The 16,691-nt window shown below is 38.5% G+C and overlaps 2 protein-coding genes across 4 annotated transcripts in view; one reads left to right on the top strand and one right to left on the bottom strand.

Moving 5' to 3' along the window:
- Nucleotides 1-4,621: 4,621 nt before the first annotated feature.
- Nucleotides 4,622-9,166, top strand: ckma (creatine kinase, muscle a). Its single transcript, XM_077231177.1, has 8 exons — nt 4,622-4,895; nt 6,269-6,477; nt 6,606-6,760; nt 6,977-7,109; nt 7,368-7,539; nt 8,119-8,242; nt 8,332-8,521; nt 8,652-9,166. The coding sequence occupies exons 2-8, from the start codon at nt 6,285-6,287 to the stop codon at nt 8,828-8,830; spliced, it is 1,146 nt and encodes a 381-aa protein (XP_077087292.1). The 5' UTR covers nt 4,622-4,895; nt 6,269-6,284; the 3' UTR covers nt 8,831-9,166.
- A 1,042-nt stretch (nt 9,167-10,208) lies between these two features.
- The window catches only part of mark4a (MAP/microtubule affinity-regulating kinase 4a), a 29,150-nt gene continuing 22,667 nt past the window's right edge, over nt 10,209-16,691 (bottom strand). Inside the window, exons 16-18 of one of the 3 annotated variants that reach the window (XM_077231169.1) lie at nt 15,180-15,262; nt 14,712-14,756; nt 10,209-14,290 (exon numbers count right to left, since the gene is read on the bottom strand). In XM_077231169.1, coding sequence (XP_077087284.1) covers nt 14,226-14,290; nt 14,712-14,756; nt 15,180-15,262 — 193 coding nt within the window. In that variant the 3' untranslated portion in view covers nt 10,209-14,225. Of the gene's footprint in view, nt 14,291-14,665; nt 14,757-15,179; nt 15,263-16,691 lie in introns of all 3 variants that reach the window. The other 2 variants (XM_077231170.1, XM_077231168.1) reach the window with 2 other exon arrangements.

The raw sequence follows: 16,691 nt of genomic DNA, 5'->3' as shown, positions 1-16,691 counted from the left end.
CACAGTCACACACTTAGAGATGTGAATCTGTATGAACCATGGTGTTAGAATAATTATCTGTGGGTCCATTAGCAGACTTGCACTACTATGAAAGGGGAATATCTCACTCTCTGTATGTGTGTGAGTATATTCTTGTAATGTATGAGGCATTTTTAGCCTGGCTTTGCTGTCCGCAAGTTTACCTGTACATGTGTTTAAAGAAATCTTCACATTTGAAATATAATGTAATACAGTTATTTGAAACTCAGTTTAAAAGTGTGCAATCAATTTGCATATAAAAAATACTAGTTTACTTAAATTCATATGTATCATACTTCTGCCATTAGTTCTGCAAGTTCTGCCATTAATCATATCCATAAAATTGTAATTGATATCAATTTCACTGATTAACTTCCTTGCTGAGCCAATGCAATACAATCCAGAGACAGAGAGAGACGGAGGACGAGATGGCAAGCCGTTTTAACATTTTAGCACGCGGTTTGTGTGTAACACACAGCTTGTGTTTTACACTAGCTGTGTGCTTTCATTTTGTCATGTTATGTGTGAACAAGTGGCCTATGAGTGTTTTCATTAGCTGCATGTTCATGTCTCGTTTTTGGAGCACAAGGCTTCTGATTTGTTTTACTTGCCATGTGCTTGTGTTTTTGTCGATTTTGTTTGGTGTGGGCACATGGCTTGTCATGTGTTTCCTTGTGCCATGTGCTCTCCTGTTGATTGTCTAGCCCCTCCCATCTTGTTACCTGATTATTGATTAATTTGCCCCACCTGTCCTCCCTCCTAACCTGCCTTGTTTGCTCCCTATTTATTCTCCCCGTGGTTGCGTGGTTCTATGCTGGTTTGCCGTCGTATGTCTACCCTTCTATGTTCCTCCTGTGATTTTTCAAGTCGAGTCATGGTTTCCCCCTTGGGGTAGTTTTGGTTTAATGTTTTTGTTTTAATTTTAATTTTATTCTTAATAAATACCCATTGTTCTGCACTTGAGTCTTTGCTACTTCCACCTACCCAAACCCTGACAGTAGCTTAGACCAGTTTTGCAAATTAGTCATCTGTTTCTTTTTAATTGATCATGAATTTTTAAATTAAGTTGCATAAAAATATAGATTGGTCTAATTTGAATCTGAAAAAGACTTTTAAAAGGCTTCTTAAGACTCAGTTTTGACATAGTGGCTGTGTTTGTGCAACATGCCACTGGTTAGCATAAAAGGTTAGTATTGGTTAATTAGCTCATATTTTATATCTTCTCTCACGTCTCAGACTCAACTGAAAAAACTGTCCAATCATTTAATGGAAATAAAAATGGAAGTAAATGCATTTACTTAATGCAATTAGACATTATTAGTGCATACTATTGTGCATATTTCATTCCTACCAAATATAATCAGTGTCAGATTATTATATGAATCGAAAATAAAATGTAACACCATTCCAGGTGACCTGTGAGACCTTCAGCTCATTCCACTGCACCTAACCGCCTGTACAGGCATGCAAGCACACGCATATTTAAACACATACATAATAATTATTGACAAATGGAGTATGCAGGAAATGATTCATTCTAAGGAGACAAAACAGAATTGTGCAAAAAAAGTACAAGAACAGACATGCGTACATGCTCTACCTTAAAATCAAGCCCTACTGAAGGTCAAATGGAGTGTTTAGACTCAGATTACCTGCTGCCCTTCCAAAGGTCAAGAATATTATTAGCCGCCACTGCTTGTTAACTTGCTACTCTCACCAAGACTACAGAACATGAAGATGACAGGCCTCCCTGGACCCACAGACACATATACAAAACATATAATTCTTCATAGATTCCATGAAAGACATTCTCAAGTCAAAGTCTCACTTCCACTTCCACATTTTGTATGTGTAATGAGTATGTGTCCTAAATAACATTCTAGTTCGTTAGCAGTTACCCAACCATGCGTCTTACACCACTTAATGACTTTTTTAACAGGCTATCATTTGACACAGATAATTTGAGGCTTTAGTGTGGTTCCATGTTTACATGTTCCATGTCCAATTTAGAAAAATGTATACCAGGTTATTGCACACTATGATTTTATATCATGTTCAACAATAGTACCTAGTATGTAAGAACTGCAAATGAGAAAGTTTTTAAGAACTCTCTCTCTGTCCTCACTGTGTTGTGTAACTGTCCTGTAGTAACTGAAGCTGTAATGAGGGTCTGTTCTTTCACTGTAGTTTATACGTAAGCACACTAATGTTACACAACCTACCCTCTCTCCCACATGCACACCATTTTGACACCACTTCACAGACCTAGAAAGATAAGACATAACTATAACTCAAAGAAATAATATTCAAAGATTGGAAGGTATCACATATACCATTCAAAGGTTTGGGGTCAGTAAATAATACTTTTAATCAGCAAGTACGCATTACGTTGATCAAAAGTGAAAGTATAAACTTTTATGTTACAAAAGATATTTCAAATAAATGCTGTTCTTTTGAACCTTCTATTAATTAAAGACAGCATTGCAAAAAAGTATTGACATTTCCACAAAAATATTAAGCAGCACAACATGATAAATGTTTCTTAAGCAGCAAATCGGCATATTAGAATTTTACAGTTCTATCTCCTTTTAGGGTAGTTCTGAGAAATTGAGCATCAAAGTTTTTACATCCCTGCTGTTTTGTGAGATGGAACCTTTCTATTTTATTAATTACTACTGACAAAATATAATTTTTTACAAAAATAACACCACACCGGCATTAATAAACACCTAATGGATAAGATTATGTCAAAAACTCAATTTCGACCAAAAGTGGAGATAGAACCGTATAATTCTAAGCTCACTTAGTGACTTCTTTAAAAAAAAACATTAACATTTTTTTTACCGACCTCAGACTTTTGAATGTCAGTGTACCTCTAAAATACTTCTTAATAGATAGATAAATATATATATATATATATATATATAGATAGATAGATAGATAGATAGATAGATATATAGATAGATAGATAGATAGATAGATAGATAGATAGATAGATAGATAGATAGATAGATAGATAGATAGATAGATAGATAGATAGATACGACAAACAGAAGACAGCTGTGTGAGTAGGGGACATGGGGTGACCAGAGGGCAAGGCCACAGTGAACAACCCTCCCCAACCAACCAGTCTTAAAATATTAATATCCCTTGAATCTTTTTTTCAAAAATATGTGTGGCGCCACATTAAAATCGCCATCTTTTTTTTATGGAAAACTACAATGTTTATTATAAATGATTTCTTGAATAATATGATTTTATGAATGAGTTTATTATTACAAGATATATTTTTTTTGCTTTTTTTTTTTAATTCATGTGCCCTCAATCATTAATCAAAATATATTTCTCTCCCTTTTGCAGCGTCATCTCTTCTATGATGACATGTTTACTGGCACGACGGCGGGACAACCTGTTACTCACATGAGATCACAGCAATAGCAAACCACAACGATCCAACAAATCCAATCGATTACCGGTGGACAAAATCAAGTCCCATCCAACATTTAACATTTCTTGTTCGAAAAGCTGTTTCACTCTTATATACGGGGGGAAAAAGACTATCTCAACTTCTGTTTCATGCCGACTTTAAAATTCAGAGTAATGAATTGAGCATGAGAAGCAAATGAAAAACTTTAAACGTTCATCTCTGCATAATAAGCTGTGCTGGTATGTGTGTGTGTGTTGCATGCTTGACAGCTGCTGGGGAGCATGTGAGCCATGACAGGGCTGTTATTCACAACTGGTGCCATGTTGGAGACTCTTAGACTAGCATTAGAGTCATATGTAACCTAAAGCCATGGCACAAAGATAAAATGAAACAATGCTGTTACATTTAAATCATTACAATGGATTACTTAACAAAATGTATGTATTACGCAAGTTGCAGCTGATTGGATTACTAGACAGATACATTGGGGGAGGGGGTTACCCATAATATCCAGTGAGACTATTACTGGGGACACTAACGGAGCCTCCCTGAGTGAGAACATGTATGTGTGAGCGTGACAGAAACTTGAGAGATGGAAATACCTCTCTTTGAATTACAAAAAGACACAACAGAGTCTGAATAAAACAAAAGCTAAGAGTTCAAGATATTTTGTGATATTGATGGTTTTCATATAAACACTCACTTGGCAACATAATTAGATATTTAATAATTTTGCAAGATGGCAAAATCGTATGATATTACCTGAATTGGATCATACAAACAATTTTATAGAGGTTGGGCTTTACGGTTATGTTTAGGTCTGAGCTGTATGTCCAATTAACTTTCATATGATAAAAGATTATGACCTTTTCTCCCAAAGCATAAATATGGCGTCCAACATGAACAGATAAATAACTTAAATGTGACACCCTAGCAAACTTCATCTGCAAAACTGCTAAGTGAATTTGCACCAAAAATCATGAGATGGCCGGAGCCTACCAGTTGATTTTTTTCCAAAGCCATCGGCCTGACGTGAGCACTTCTGATATCCATGGTATGTTTGGCAAAAGTGCTGCTCAGCCTTTTTAGCATGGCAGACCCTCCATGTCCCATCACCCCTCCTCCAACCTAAACCTTACTGGAAAGCTATCTATGGGGTGGGAAGTGTAAATGGATATTCGAGTGGAGGGGGACACAACCCACAGCTGCCACCTCATTTAAGATGCCGGGATCTAAATTGAAGCTTTTCTTACACTAAACAGGGCATAAGAGACTGGGGCCAGCCAATCAGATTTCAGCAAGCTCTAAAATGGGTCAGCCAATGGCGTGCAGTGGTTGCAGGTATATAAACCCAAATCGGACTGTTCTCGCTTGGGTGACCCCTATTTCGGCTTTGGTGAACAGGATCTGATCCCAAGGACTGTTACCACTTTTGTTGTCTTTTGTGCAGGTAAAGACATCAACATTCTTTAATAAACATCATTCACAGCAAGGAGAGTCTTAAAAAAAGAAGCAATAATTTAATTAAATTAGATAAAATAATTTAGAGAAAAAGATTCTAGTGGAATACTCCTTAAAATATAAAAGCAAAATAGAAGTGATTAACTGGGCTGCATACATTTTACAATTTGTAAATCCTTTTAAAATCTTCATAGTCAGATGCTATTTGATTAAAATGTATTTATGATAATGATACACTCCAACATGATATCAGATGCACAATCTTTTTTATGACAGGAATACTGGAGTGTTTATCAAAGGCATCTGGATTTACTATGAAAATTTTAATATATTTTTTAATTTTGTGCATGTTTTAATATTTTGGATGAGGGACTCTTGGTTTGGTTGACCTATGCTTAAATGTGGGAGCAGATGTAAAACATGTGATATGCAGCAGCTCTCAGATCATAATCGGATACAGCCATAAAAAATCCTGAGATGTGCTTATGTTTCTCATACTGACACATATGGAACAGGTTCCCTCTGCTGGCTTTTCTTAAAATAAAATCTTGTGGTACTCATGCGAGTATCTTCTGATAGGTGTATTCCACAGCACAGAAATTAATACAAAATAATTCAAATGACAACTTTATGTTTTGTATGTTACATAGAACTTGATTTCATCTAAACGATATCATTTCACAACCATGACATGATTAACACGTGAGTCTGAGGAAACAGCTCAGAACATATGAGAATAGTTTTAATAACATATACAAAGCTATGTGACTATTTATGTGGAAAACAGTGCAATGTTTTTTTGGAGAGGTTCGAGATTATGTGAAAGTAATGGGAGGGAGTGAACACCATAGTAAAAATAGATCTGTCTAGATTTAGACTGGGGAGCGTCTCTCCTATTCATGGTACAATCAGACATATCAAATAACAAGTGAGGACCTCAGGTGGAACTTGCTAGTATACCAGACAGACTGTTTCACATGTGTATCATTCTTCTCAATTCAATGGAAGCTGATGTTTTAGCAGTTATGGTTCTGCACTGAATATGGTTTAATTTCAGTCAGCATGCTGTAAACACATTTTGAAACCATTTGGTAAATGGTAAATTTCTTACTACCTTTTTATACATATAAACCTGAAGCTATAGTGTTTGCAGCAGTTGGCGACACAGTCATGTGGCAAGCTTTTACACATTTGGTTGAAGTTGGTCTTTCCAGCCTAACTGACTAAGCAGAATTAATCAATTTAAGTTCAAACAGTTGAGGTCAGAGACAAGTGAGATGTGCGTGTGTGGAAGTAATATATGAAAATTCAAGGAATCAAATGCAAATAATCTTTCTCACTTTCTCTTTGTCAAATCCACAGTGTTATAAACGCAACCATGCCTTTCGGAAACACCCACAACAACTTCAAGCTGAACTTTTCAGTTGATGATGAGTATCCAGACCTTACCAAGCACAACAACCACATGGCCAAGGTGCTGACTAAGGAAATCTATGCCAAGCTAAGGGACAAGCAGACCTCCACTGGGTACACCCTGGATGATGTCATCCAGACCGGTGTTGACAACCCAGGTGAGCAAAGACATCAGTTTTACATCCTTTCCACAAACAGTATTTACCCCAATCAAGCCTGAATTTGTTTAGGAAGCACAGCATGTTTCCTTCTGTCTATATATTGATGAGTTGACACTTTTCTCCAGGTCACCCCTTCATCATGACTGTCGGCTGCGTTGCTGGTGATGAGGAGTCCTACGAAGTTTTCAAGGATCTCCTCGACCCTATCATTTCCGACCGCCATGGTGGATACAAGGCAACTGCCAAACACAAGACCGACCTCAACTTTGAGAACCTGAAGGTACAAAACAGAAATAACAAAAATTGTATAAAGGCTATAGATGCTCTTAATTGATCCTTGACAGGAGACAACAGTAAACTCCTTGACCTCAACTGTTAATTTACTTGAATAATTTGAAATGTGAGCTTGTCCCAAACCACATGATAATGCTAAACTAATCAGAATCTATTGTTTAACAATAACTGGGACTGAAATTTGTTAAATCTCTATTTGTAGGGTGGTGATGACCTGGACCCCAACTACGTTCTGAGCAGCCGTGTGCGTACCGGCCGCAGCATCAAGGGATACGCCCTGCCCCCCCACAACACCCGTGGAGAGCGCAGAGCTGTGGAGAGGCTGTCTGTTGAAGGTGTGCACACATCAGCGTTATTTCAGTATTATTACATATGATTATTGTATTGATTCATATTTTCAATACGCTTTGAATTATTTTCATATTTTCAGTTTTAATTTTAATTTTTGTTTTGTATTGTTTATAGTTTATTTTATTTCACACCTTACAAACCCCAACAGCAGTTCAGAATTGTAAGGGTGAATAGCACAAGAATATAATTGAAGAAAGCGAGTGTGGAATCAGTATAAGTTTGGGATCTCTTTATTCCTCCAGCTCTGAACAGCTTGGACGGAGAGTTCAAGGGCAAGTATTACCCCCTGAAGTCCATGACTGATGCCGAGCAGGAGCAGCTGATCGCTGACCACTTCCTGTTTGACAAACCCGTCTCCCCCCTGCTGCTGGCTGCTGGTATGGCCCGCGACTGGCCCGATGCCAGAGGCATTTGGTAAGTCGAATCATAGTTATCTACAGCTGTGTCTCATTTCAAAGGTTGCGCTGTGCATCGTCGCAATTGTCGGCCATATACGTCGTTTAGTTTGTCTCATTTCAGAAAAGTAACCATTATAAAACTGACATATTTCTTTCTTACTTTGAGACTCCCTCATTTCAGAAATGCAACCTTTACATCCCAGAGTAATGGTTACTTTTCTTAAATGTAGCCTCAATGACATATGAGGCCAACAAATGCGACCTTCGAAATGAGACGCATCACATGAGTCAAATGACTGGACAAAGGTAATATATTATTTAATTAATCAATACCACACAAGCAAGTTTTTCAGAATATCCATGATGATAGCCACACCTACAGCATGATTGCAAGTGCAACATCGACATATATTAGCAAGAAGTTAATACTGAGTGACATTTTAGACAATATATTCCCAGTTACTTTTTTCTACGTCAATGAAAATAGCTCGAAACAACTCCATGTTTAGTGTCTTCAATAGAAGACAATTTATATTAGCTGGGTGATATAAATTAGGTTTTGTATTGTAAATGGATGCCTATGCTTCAATTACAGGCACAATGAGAACAAGAGCTTCCTGGTCTGGGTGAATGAGGAGGATCATCTGCGTGTCATTGCCATGCAGAAGGGTGGCAACATGAAGGAAGTGTTTAAGCGCTTCTGTGTTGGTCTTCAGAGGGTAAGGAGAACATGCACAAATAAATGCACACACATAACTGACTGTTGTCACCCGGAGCATGTGAGCATGTGTGTGTTCTGCTTTGACAGATTGAGGAAATTTTCAAGAAGCACAACCATGGATTCATGTGGAACGAGCATCTTGGTTTCGTTCTGACCTGCCCCTCCAACCTGGGCACAGGACTGCGTGGTGGTGTCCACGTCAAGCTGCCCAAGCTGAGCACACATGCCAAGTTTGAGGAGATCCTGACCAGACTGCGCCTGCAGAAACGTGGCACAGGTATACAAACACTGAACAATGAACATATATGCAAAAAGCATGGAAATGTTTATTGGTGTTAATGGAGACATGTAGTTAACATCTCCATTTGTTGACCTCCACTTGTTCCATCTTCCTTTATTTCTCTCAGGTGGTGTGGACACTGCTTCCGTTGGTGGAGTGTTTGACATTTCCAACGCTGACCGTATTGGCTCTTCAGAGGTTGAACAGGTGCAGTGTGTGGTTGATGGCGTCAAGCTGATGGTCGAGATGGAGAAGAAGCTGGAGAAGGGCGAGTCAATCGACAGCATGATCCCTGCCCAGAAGTAAAGCAGGAGCCCTTCTATTTTTTTCCTTGTCTTTGTATTTTTTTTACAGTCCATCTTGCAATCTTACATCAACGCAGAGGAAACTGCTGCTCGAAAACACATAGACAGTCTAGCCTTTGCATCTGTCTTGCTTTCCTTTTTCCTTTCTTCTTTATTTTCCATGTCTTCGCCATCACCTTTTTCCACTTTGTTCCCTGTTCAGTTGGTAACATCTTGGGATCAGATTGTCGGCGCAGGTGTGAGTGCCTGACGTCGAGGCTTCACCTCAATTTCATTCTTGGTTGTAAAAAGTGAATCAATCAAGTTGTATTTGAATAAACATACCCCATAAAACACATATACATCTTGTATTTTATCACATTTGTGAGCATATAGTTTCAGTTTAGATGAAAGTTAAAAATAATTTAATTTAAAGTGTGATTTTTGTTATGTTGTTTATAAGTTTATGTGGTGTTTTTTTAATGTGCTTTAAGTCAAACCATGTGCAAATTCATACATTCATTTTCTCCTTAAAACTGCAGTGAAAAAAAGACACGGTTTGAAATAGCTGGACATTCTGACATCACAAACTACCTTGTAACCAATCACATCAATGTTCGGGCTTTAGCATATCATTAACAGCAAATTAGCAGGGGAGTCTCGAGAGATGCCAGGTTATCCCGGTATATTTTTCTGTTGATATGAAAAATCAGGTAGATTTAGCAATATAGCGGGTGTATGATGTATGTTACGATGTTATGATGAACTATATGACTTTCTCGACTGACGTTCTGAGTTGTTCAAAGCGTTTCTGATGATTGTTAGAAGGCAGACTGAGATGGTGAACGGGAACATAGTTTGTGTAACATTAGCAACACATTATTAGCTGTTTGATAAAGTCATCCAAAAGACTAATCATATTAATTTCCGTTGTGTCCGACGTGCGTGATTCCCCCCCTAATTTCATTGGTTAAGGTTACAGTGACAGGTAGGTCTAGGATCAGTGTTTGGTGTAGGCAATTAGTACAGTGATTGACACGACCAATTAAATCTTTAGAATTAGCTGCAGGGTGGGATTTCCACTAAACAGCAGAGTGAATATATAAAGTTGGCATGAGTGGGGGCGTGGCTAAATAGCATATTCATGTTTCCGCAAGTACTAAATGAAGCAAGGGTATATAGTTGCATTCAAGCTATTTTAAGGCATGAAGATTTTATTTTTTAAATATGTCTTTTTGGTGATCAAAGATTAGTTTTAAGGGATACAATTATTGACTACAGCGGGACTTTAACATGTTCATGATAATATAAATGCATGATAAATAAATACATAAGTGATATTCTATCTCTTCTAATCAGACACCAAATAAAGTAATTCAATAATTGAACACAAGCAAAGATGCCAACATCAGTGAAGTTTATTTTCTCTCAAGATTTTTTGTTTCCATTTTAATATTTGGCCAGAGGTGCAAACACCTCTGGGGGGATTACTTTCTGCAAACAGCATCAAGTTTTTAATCTCTCTCTCTTGCTCTCTCTTGCCATCTATATAGTTTGTACACCTGACTTCTCTCTTGTCATATTGCATATTAGTTAAATGCATCATGAGAAACCCAATGTCATAGCAGACAGTTTACATCACAGACAGTACAACACTGAACTGGAGGGATTTGTTTGTCATTCAAACGTGTCAAGCCCGGCACACCAACTCCCAATTCTCCCTAATACTCTTTTTAATGCCTTTAAATGACATTAAGAAAGGCTCATTCATACGAACACACTTTCACTCCAGGTCAAGTATGGCTGCCATAATCCTCTTACACAAACATTTCCTACCAGCAGAGAGAGAGAGAGAGAGAGGGGGGGGGCAGGGCAACAGAGTAGCGCAATACACATACGCACACATTCACACGTACATGCACACGCATACACGCTCTCTCTCTCCCTCAAATTCTTTTGCCTTTGCCAGTTCTGTTATTTCACATGTAGTCTCTCTTTCTCCATCCTTGCTCTGAATCATGCAGGATTGCAGGTTAGTGTTTCACTTCAGCACACATAGAAACGTCTGGAGAGCTAGCAGAGGGTCTCTGCTCTAGCTATGAATTAACCTGGAATTCTAAAATACTGTATATACTATACTCACAATATTATCATCAGTATCATCATTTTTATATACAGCCAGAATCTGACTGATATAAACCAATAATTTTTTTTCTCCCAAGATAATTATTCTAGAAAATAAATTAAGTACCTGTGCAAATATACACAATTCAAAGTGTTCACATTTAAGACATTGGCGCCTTCCGGTGGCCAAACATGGGTACAAACCCACAGAGCCGTAGGATGCAGCTGATTCAAGTCAACATGAGTGCACAGAGGTCTTAATGGACGTCGAACAGATACAGATCTTAGCAGTCCTAACCAGACAGATCCGGTCTGATTCGGAGACCGGGTCAGACTGGTCCAGGACTTGCAGTCTTAACCCTGTTCAGTTTGAAACAGGAAGCGTCTCCACAACAGGAGTCCAGTCACAGAGCAGACAGAACAATGACACGAGGATTTCCAGTGATTCAGCAATTGGACGAGGAGAAACTAGGTGTCTTTGCGAATGTGCGGCACAAAAGCAGAGAATAAAGTGAACAACAAAAAGTGGATGAATGATGAGATGTCAGACTTGCAAGGTGGGCTAGGAGACTCACTGTCTGGCTAAAGGTCAACGGTGAAGCACCACAGCAGTGATACCTGTGGAGTCAGTCATCACAAGTGAACTTTCAAGCATCTCAAAGCATTTGACATACTTGCAGCAGACAAAACCAAAATCAAGAACCAAGCTTGTTTTCTGTACCATAATCCAACACCCTCTCATGAACAGAGGGAGATGTCATCACAAACATGGAGAAAGTGGCATATAATCCTTTAGTATCTACAATATATTTCACACATGACAGCACAATGACTCCCCAATCAAAAAATAACAGACCAACCATATTAAATCAACTTGTTTATCCAAACTGAACTAGCAAGAAGTGTCCTATACACTATGCCCTCATTGCTCAAACCATGTATTTGATCAATATCTTACTCTCTACGGGCTGGCAGCACCAACAGGGTCAAAGCATGACTTTGCATTAAGATAGAAACAACTTCTAGACATGACAGTAACATCTAATGCTATTGCACAATTATCATCATTCACAATTACATTTTGATCACCATCGGTTGTGAATTGCTTATGCTTGGCAAATTGACAACTATTGCAAAACTAGGACTTCTTACACATCAAAAACCAGAACTTGCTCGATCAAAAAGTGGGCCGAGAGTATTATTTCAAAAAAGAACAAATAAGCTCCAATCAAACCTAATTCTACCCATGGCAAAAAAATATGAAGCAGCATATATATTGTATTCAGGTCTCAAACCTGCAAATTAAACCAATTTAACCAAGTTAAATTGATTATAACATGATTACATATCTGTTAAAGAAACAAACTTGTGTATGGCTAAAAACCAACATGAGCTAAAGCAAAATGGTCCATTTTAAAACTATATTTCTGTTAGTTACAAAGCATTGTTAAGATTTTGCAATGGAAACAGAGCCATATAGATGCCATATTATTACAAGATAGCAAGTGCAACTGATTTTACAATAAATAAATAAAATCAAGTTTTTCAAAGCCCTGTTGGTGCATTTGCCCCCAAAACATATTTCAGTAGTGAGAGCACTGAACCTCTTCCTTGTAGTCCTGCATTAAAACATCCTGCATTTTAGATATCTGGAGCCAAAATGATTGGGTAAGGGATCAAAAGATTTTTCAAAACCAATTTAGTCATATAAAGCCTGGGAATTTTAATGAAAAAAGCTGACATGTATGTGCTAATGAATGTGACTATTATTTAATGTCTGCAAATGCTAAACCACAACATATTTTGCAATGCAAACACCATTTCTGTATTGGATTCTTAGTTTTCTATTTCTTTTTATTAATCTATTGACAATTAAATAATATTGAATAGGAAAGGTGTTTTTTTCTAGACATGAAATTTAATCAGATATCTACAATGCAGGAGGTGTGTCTTTTTTATGACACTGAACCCAAAACCATCTGTCTTAGTAAAATCACTCATGTGATAACCTCAACTCCACTCAGACTGGGTTAAAGGAGAGGTGACTATTTGCAAAGTTTCACTAAATAGGAGTTAAAATGAAGGTTTAACAACCAACCAATCAACGTGCCTATCCGAGAGGGTCAGGGAAAGTCATTTGGCATTAAATGTCTTTTCAAAATTAAACATGGTAGAAAGTAAGTAAAGTGGCACCATACATCAGAAAAACTGATTTTCTAGGGAACAAAATTTTGCTTGGGCAATCTCAAAAACAAAGAGTAGATGGTTGGCTTGCAGCCTGATCAAATTTGTGGTCGCCAGCGAATGTGATGTGGATTTGGGTGGGCACTGTGAGCTATGATGAAGTTAGTTTGTGTTGTGTGTGTTTGCCAACTTCACATTTGTGCATATAGTTCATTGGCAGCTACAGTCCTACATTGTCAATGATTCAATGCTTTGACTTAGTATTAAGAAAATGTAAGACACATTAAATCACAAAAACATAAAAATGATGACCCGTTTAAAATGTCAAGACTTGTTGAAAACATACAAAAGTGGTTAAAAAAAAGAATGACATCAATTATTGAAGTAAGAATTTCATGACTAGAATGAGAATAAAAATACTAAACTGGATTCAATCCAGACCCAGTGAATGAGGCTGTTCAGGGAGTGAGAGTGAGTGTGTGTGTGTGTGTGTGTGTGTGTGTGTGTGTGTGTGTGTGTGTGTGTGTGTGTGTGTGTGTGTGTGTGTGTGTGTGTGTGTGTGTGGGGGGGTGTATCCGTGTTAAGAAGCGCTCAGGTTTATGTTGTGCATGGAAGGGGTGTGCTTGTTTTTGTACTTTAGATTTCCACATATTCAGGATTGAGTGTCCCGTGCTTTTAAGGTGACTGTGTTTGTTTACATGTATGTGTGTTCAGGTGTGTATTGAGTGTTATTGGAGGGATCAGATTTTGTCTATAACACATAGGTCAGATCTCTATAACAACGGATATAGTGAGGGGACATCTACGAGTCAAGTCTCCTCCCCCGTCCCCTCAGAGCTCCACCTCTTTAGAGATCTGCGATGCGATGTGCCTGAAGGCGAGGGGAGCCCCCCACAGGCGTGTGTAGCGTACTCCGTTAGCCTCTGCGGGACCCACACTCAGTTGGCACACCTCAGCTTGGAATGCGACTTTTGATCCTGCCGACCCATGACTGCAGCACAGCAGAAACGGGCCAGCGTGCCGGACCTGGCAGCCACATCCCCTCGCTGCTTCACGCAAGGCCAGTACCACTTCTGCAGGGGCCCGGGGGGGACGGGGGAAACGACCCCTTACATCCCACCCCCCTCCCCTGCACCAGGACTGGGACGCTTTCTGATCCCCAGATAAATGGCCACTGAAAAATAGAGAGAACGAGAGAGACCAATACTGAGAAAGATTTACATAAAAAAGTTCCTGCAAAACTCATATTTGAGCTTCACATCTTCAGAAAGAAGTCACTGCTTTCATTACCCTTGTTTTATGCAATTGTATAATGTTATTATTTTTATTACTATTATTTACTATTACTACTTATTAAGAATATTTTTATGTTAATTATTGGCAGATTTTTTTCCTGTTACTTTATGTGTGTATTGATGCTTTAGTGTTATTTACATGTATAACAATTATGCTATAAATTATTTTATATTATATTAAGTTTATATTAGTCTATTCATTGCAATCTGTTGACAAAGTCTGTTCTTAAAGTCGGTATGACATGAAGATTTACTTGGATATTTCTTGATCATAACATGTAGTATCATATGAGGACTCACCCTGTGACCGAAGATCTGCTGACTCCCTCAGATTCATTTGTGATCCTGCAAAAAATTACACATCTGGAGATGATCTGCATTATCCCAACAGTGACCGATGCATTCACACAACTCCAGCATAACTAACAAAGACAAACATGCGTATCTGGATCTCTCAGTCCTGTATGAAGATGACCCAGCAATTTTATCTGCAATTTGGTCAATATAACTAACTATCCTGATGTTGATGAGCAAAGTACAACAGTCATAACGAATAAAAACGTTTGCATGTTCCTGGGTGCATGCAAACCGATTAGAGACAAAACCTCCATGCACCATCATCTAGACTTTCCTCACCCTCACAGCCTATTTATCAGACTCGCACAATTCTGCAAAGGACATTGCATGCAGATAGGCGTGCCATGTGCAGAGACAGACGGACGTGCAGCTGCAACAGACAGGCAAACAGAGGCAGACAGGGGAACTTACTAACTGTTTTGGATCCCTGTGGAAGAGTGCAACCCGACACTGATTTATTAGAGCCTTGGCGTTTAGAGGGGTCAAGATTGACCCTAGGAGAGAGAAACACAATGAGGAGAGCAAGAGAAAGACAGAGAGAAAGTCAAAGACAGAAGGATTGAGTGATAGTGAGAGCAAATGGGGAGAAAGAAAGGTAACAGAAATAAGAACAAAGAGGGAGAGATTATGAAAGGTACACATTTGTAAGCTTGGAAAGCTTGAAAAAAAGGGCAATACGCCAAGGAATGGTAAAGGTGTGAAGCATGAGTGTACAACTAATTTTTAATCTGAAAGAATTCCCCAGTGTTATTGGACAGGTCATACTCTAGCTCTTTATTTTTTTAAAAGAATCCCTAATATACCTGCTGCCAAATTATGAGATAATATTAAAATTTGTCAGCAGGTTAATTAGGCTGCTGTCACTTTAAGACCTGATGAACGGATCCATTATACTGTTACACATGCGTTTTCTTTCTTAACTGCTTATGTTCACTTAAAAAAAACTGATTGTTTACATGAATACTCATGAAGACTGGCATTTTAACATTATTTTGTGTGTATTTGACTGTTTAAGTGCAATAAGCAACGTATAGTACTCAATAGTACTGAGAGGGGGCTTTATGTGCACATACTTTTGTGTCTAAAAACAAAATCCACGGGAATGAGTAAAATTATGTGCAAAACGTGCAATCCCACATCAGAATTGAAGTCCTGTAACAACAACAACATCATCTGGAGCAAATGAAACGAGTGAGTGAGGGGAGGCGGGTTTGTGTGTCAATTCGCTGTCGGAGAGATGAGAAAGCGAGAAAGTGCAGCTGGTATCGTGTATCTATTCTGCGGAAAATGAGTATTGGAAGGGTTTCAGATATTTCAGGATCGATATGTATCCAGACCTGCCAACCTGTACGCATTTTGCGTAGTGGGTACGCATTTTGACCTCAAAGTACGGTGGTACGATTTGTCACTCTAAACTACGCAAAAACCTGGTGACGCTTCTGTGCACGCGCAGTCCTCAAATCAAGCAACAGCAAAAGAAGCGGAGTTCGACCAATCATAGCGCTGGGTTCATTCCCCAAATAGCAAGTGGGGATGATTGACAGATGTGTAAGGCCTATCACTAAAAAGAGTGAAAATCGGCAGCAAGACCGATCCTCTTCCACTCCCGCGGCCCGACGTCTGACTGAGTTCATAAGCGAGGACAGTACAGTAGTAACAGCACTTCTGACTCCTGAATGTAAACGGGCTGGGGTGGATGTGGAAAGTTGAAATATTTTTTTTAGTTAACTTAATCTGGATTCGATGAACAATAGGGGGGTGATCGCATGGATTAAAATACTCCTTCATTCATGGTCACTCAGATAAGAGGAAAACATCATTCAGCCATGCAAATTATAAAATGCTTAAATATGCATTTTAAATCTAAATGAACAATAAATCTAAATAAAATTAAAATCGCTATGGTTTAGTGATTATGAAAGC

This window comes from Siphateles boraxobius, unplaced genomic scaffold, assembly GCF_051911475.1.
Source record: "Siphateles boraxobius isolate OS27281-9 unplaced genomic scaffold, OSU_SipBor_1 16, whole genome shotgun sequence".
Lineage (NCBI taxonomy): Eukaryota > Metazoa > Chordata > Actinopteri > Cypriniformes > Leuciscidae > Siphateles > Siphateles boraxobius.
The sequence above is the reverse complement of the archived record's forward strand: the minus strand, read 5'-3'. Positions and strand labels throughout refer to the sequence as shown.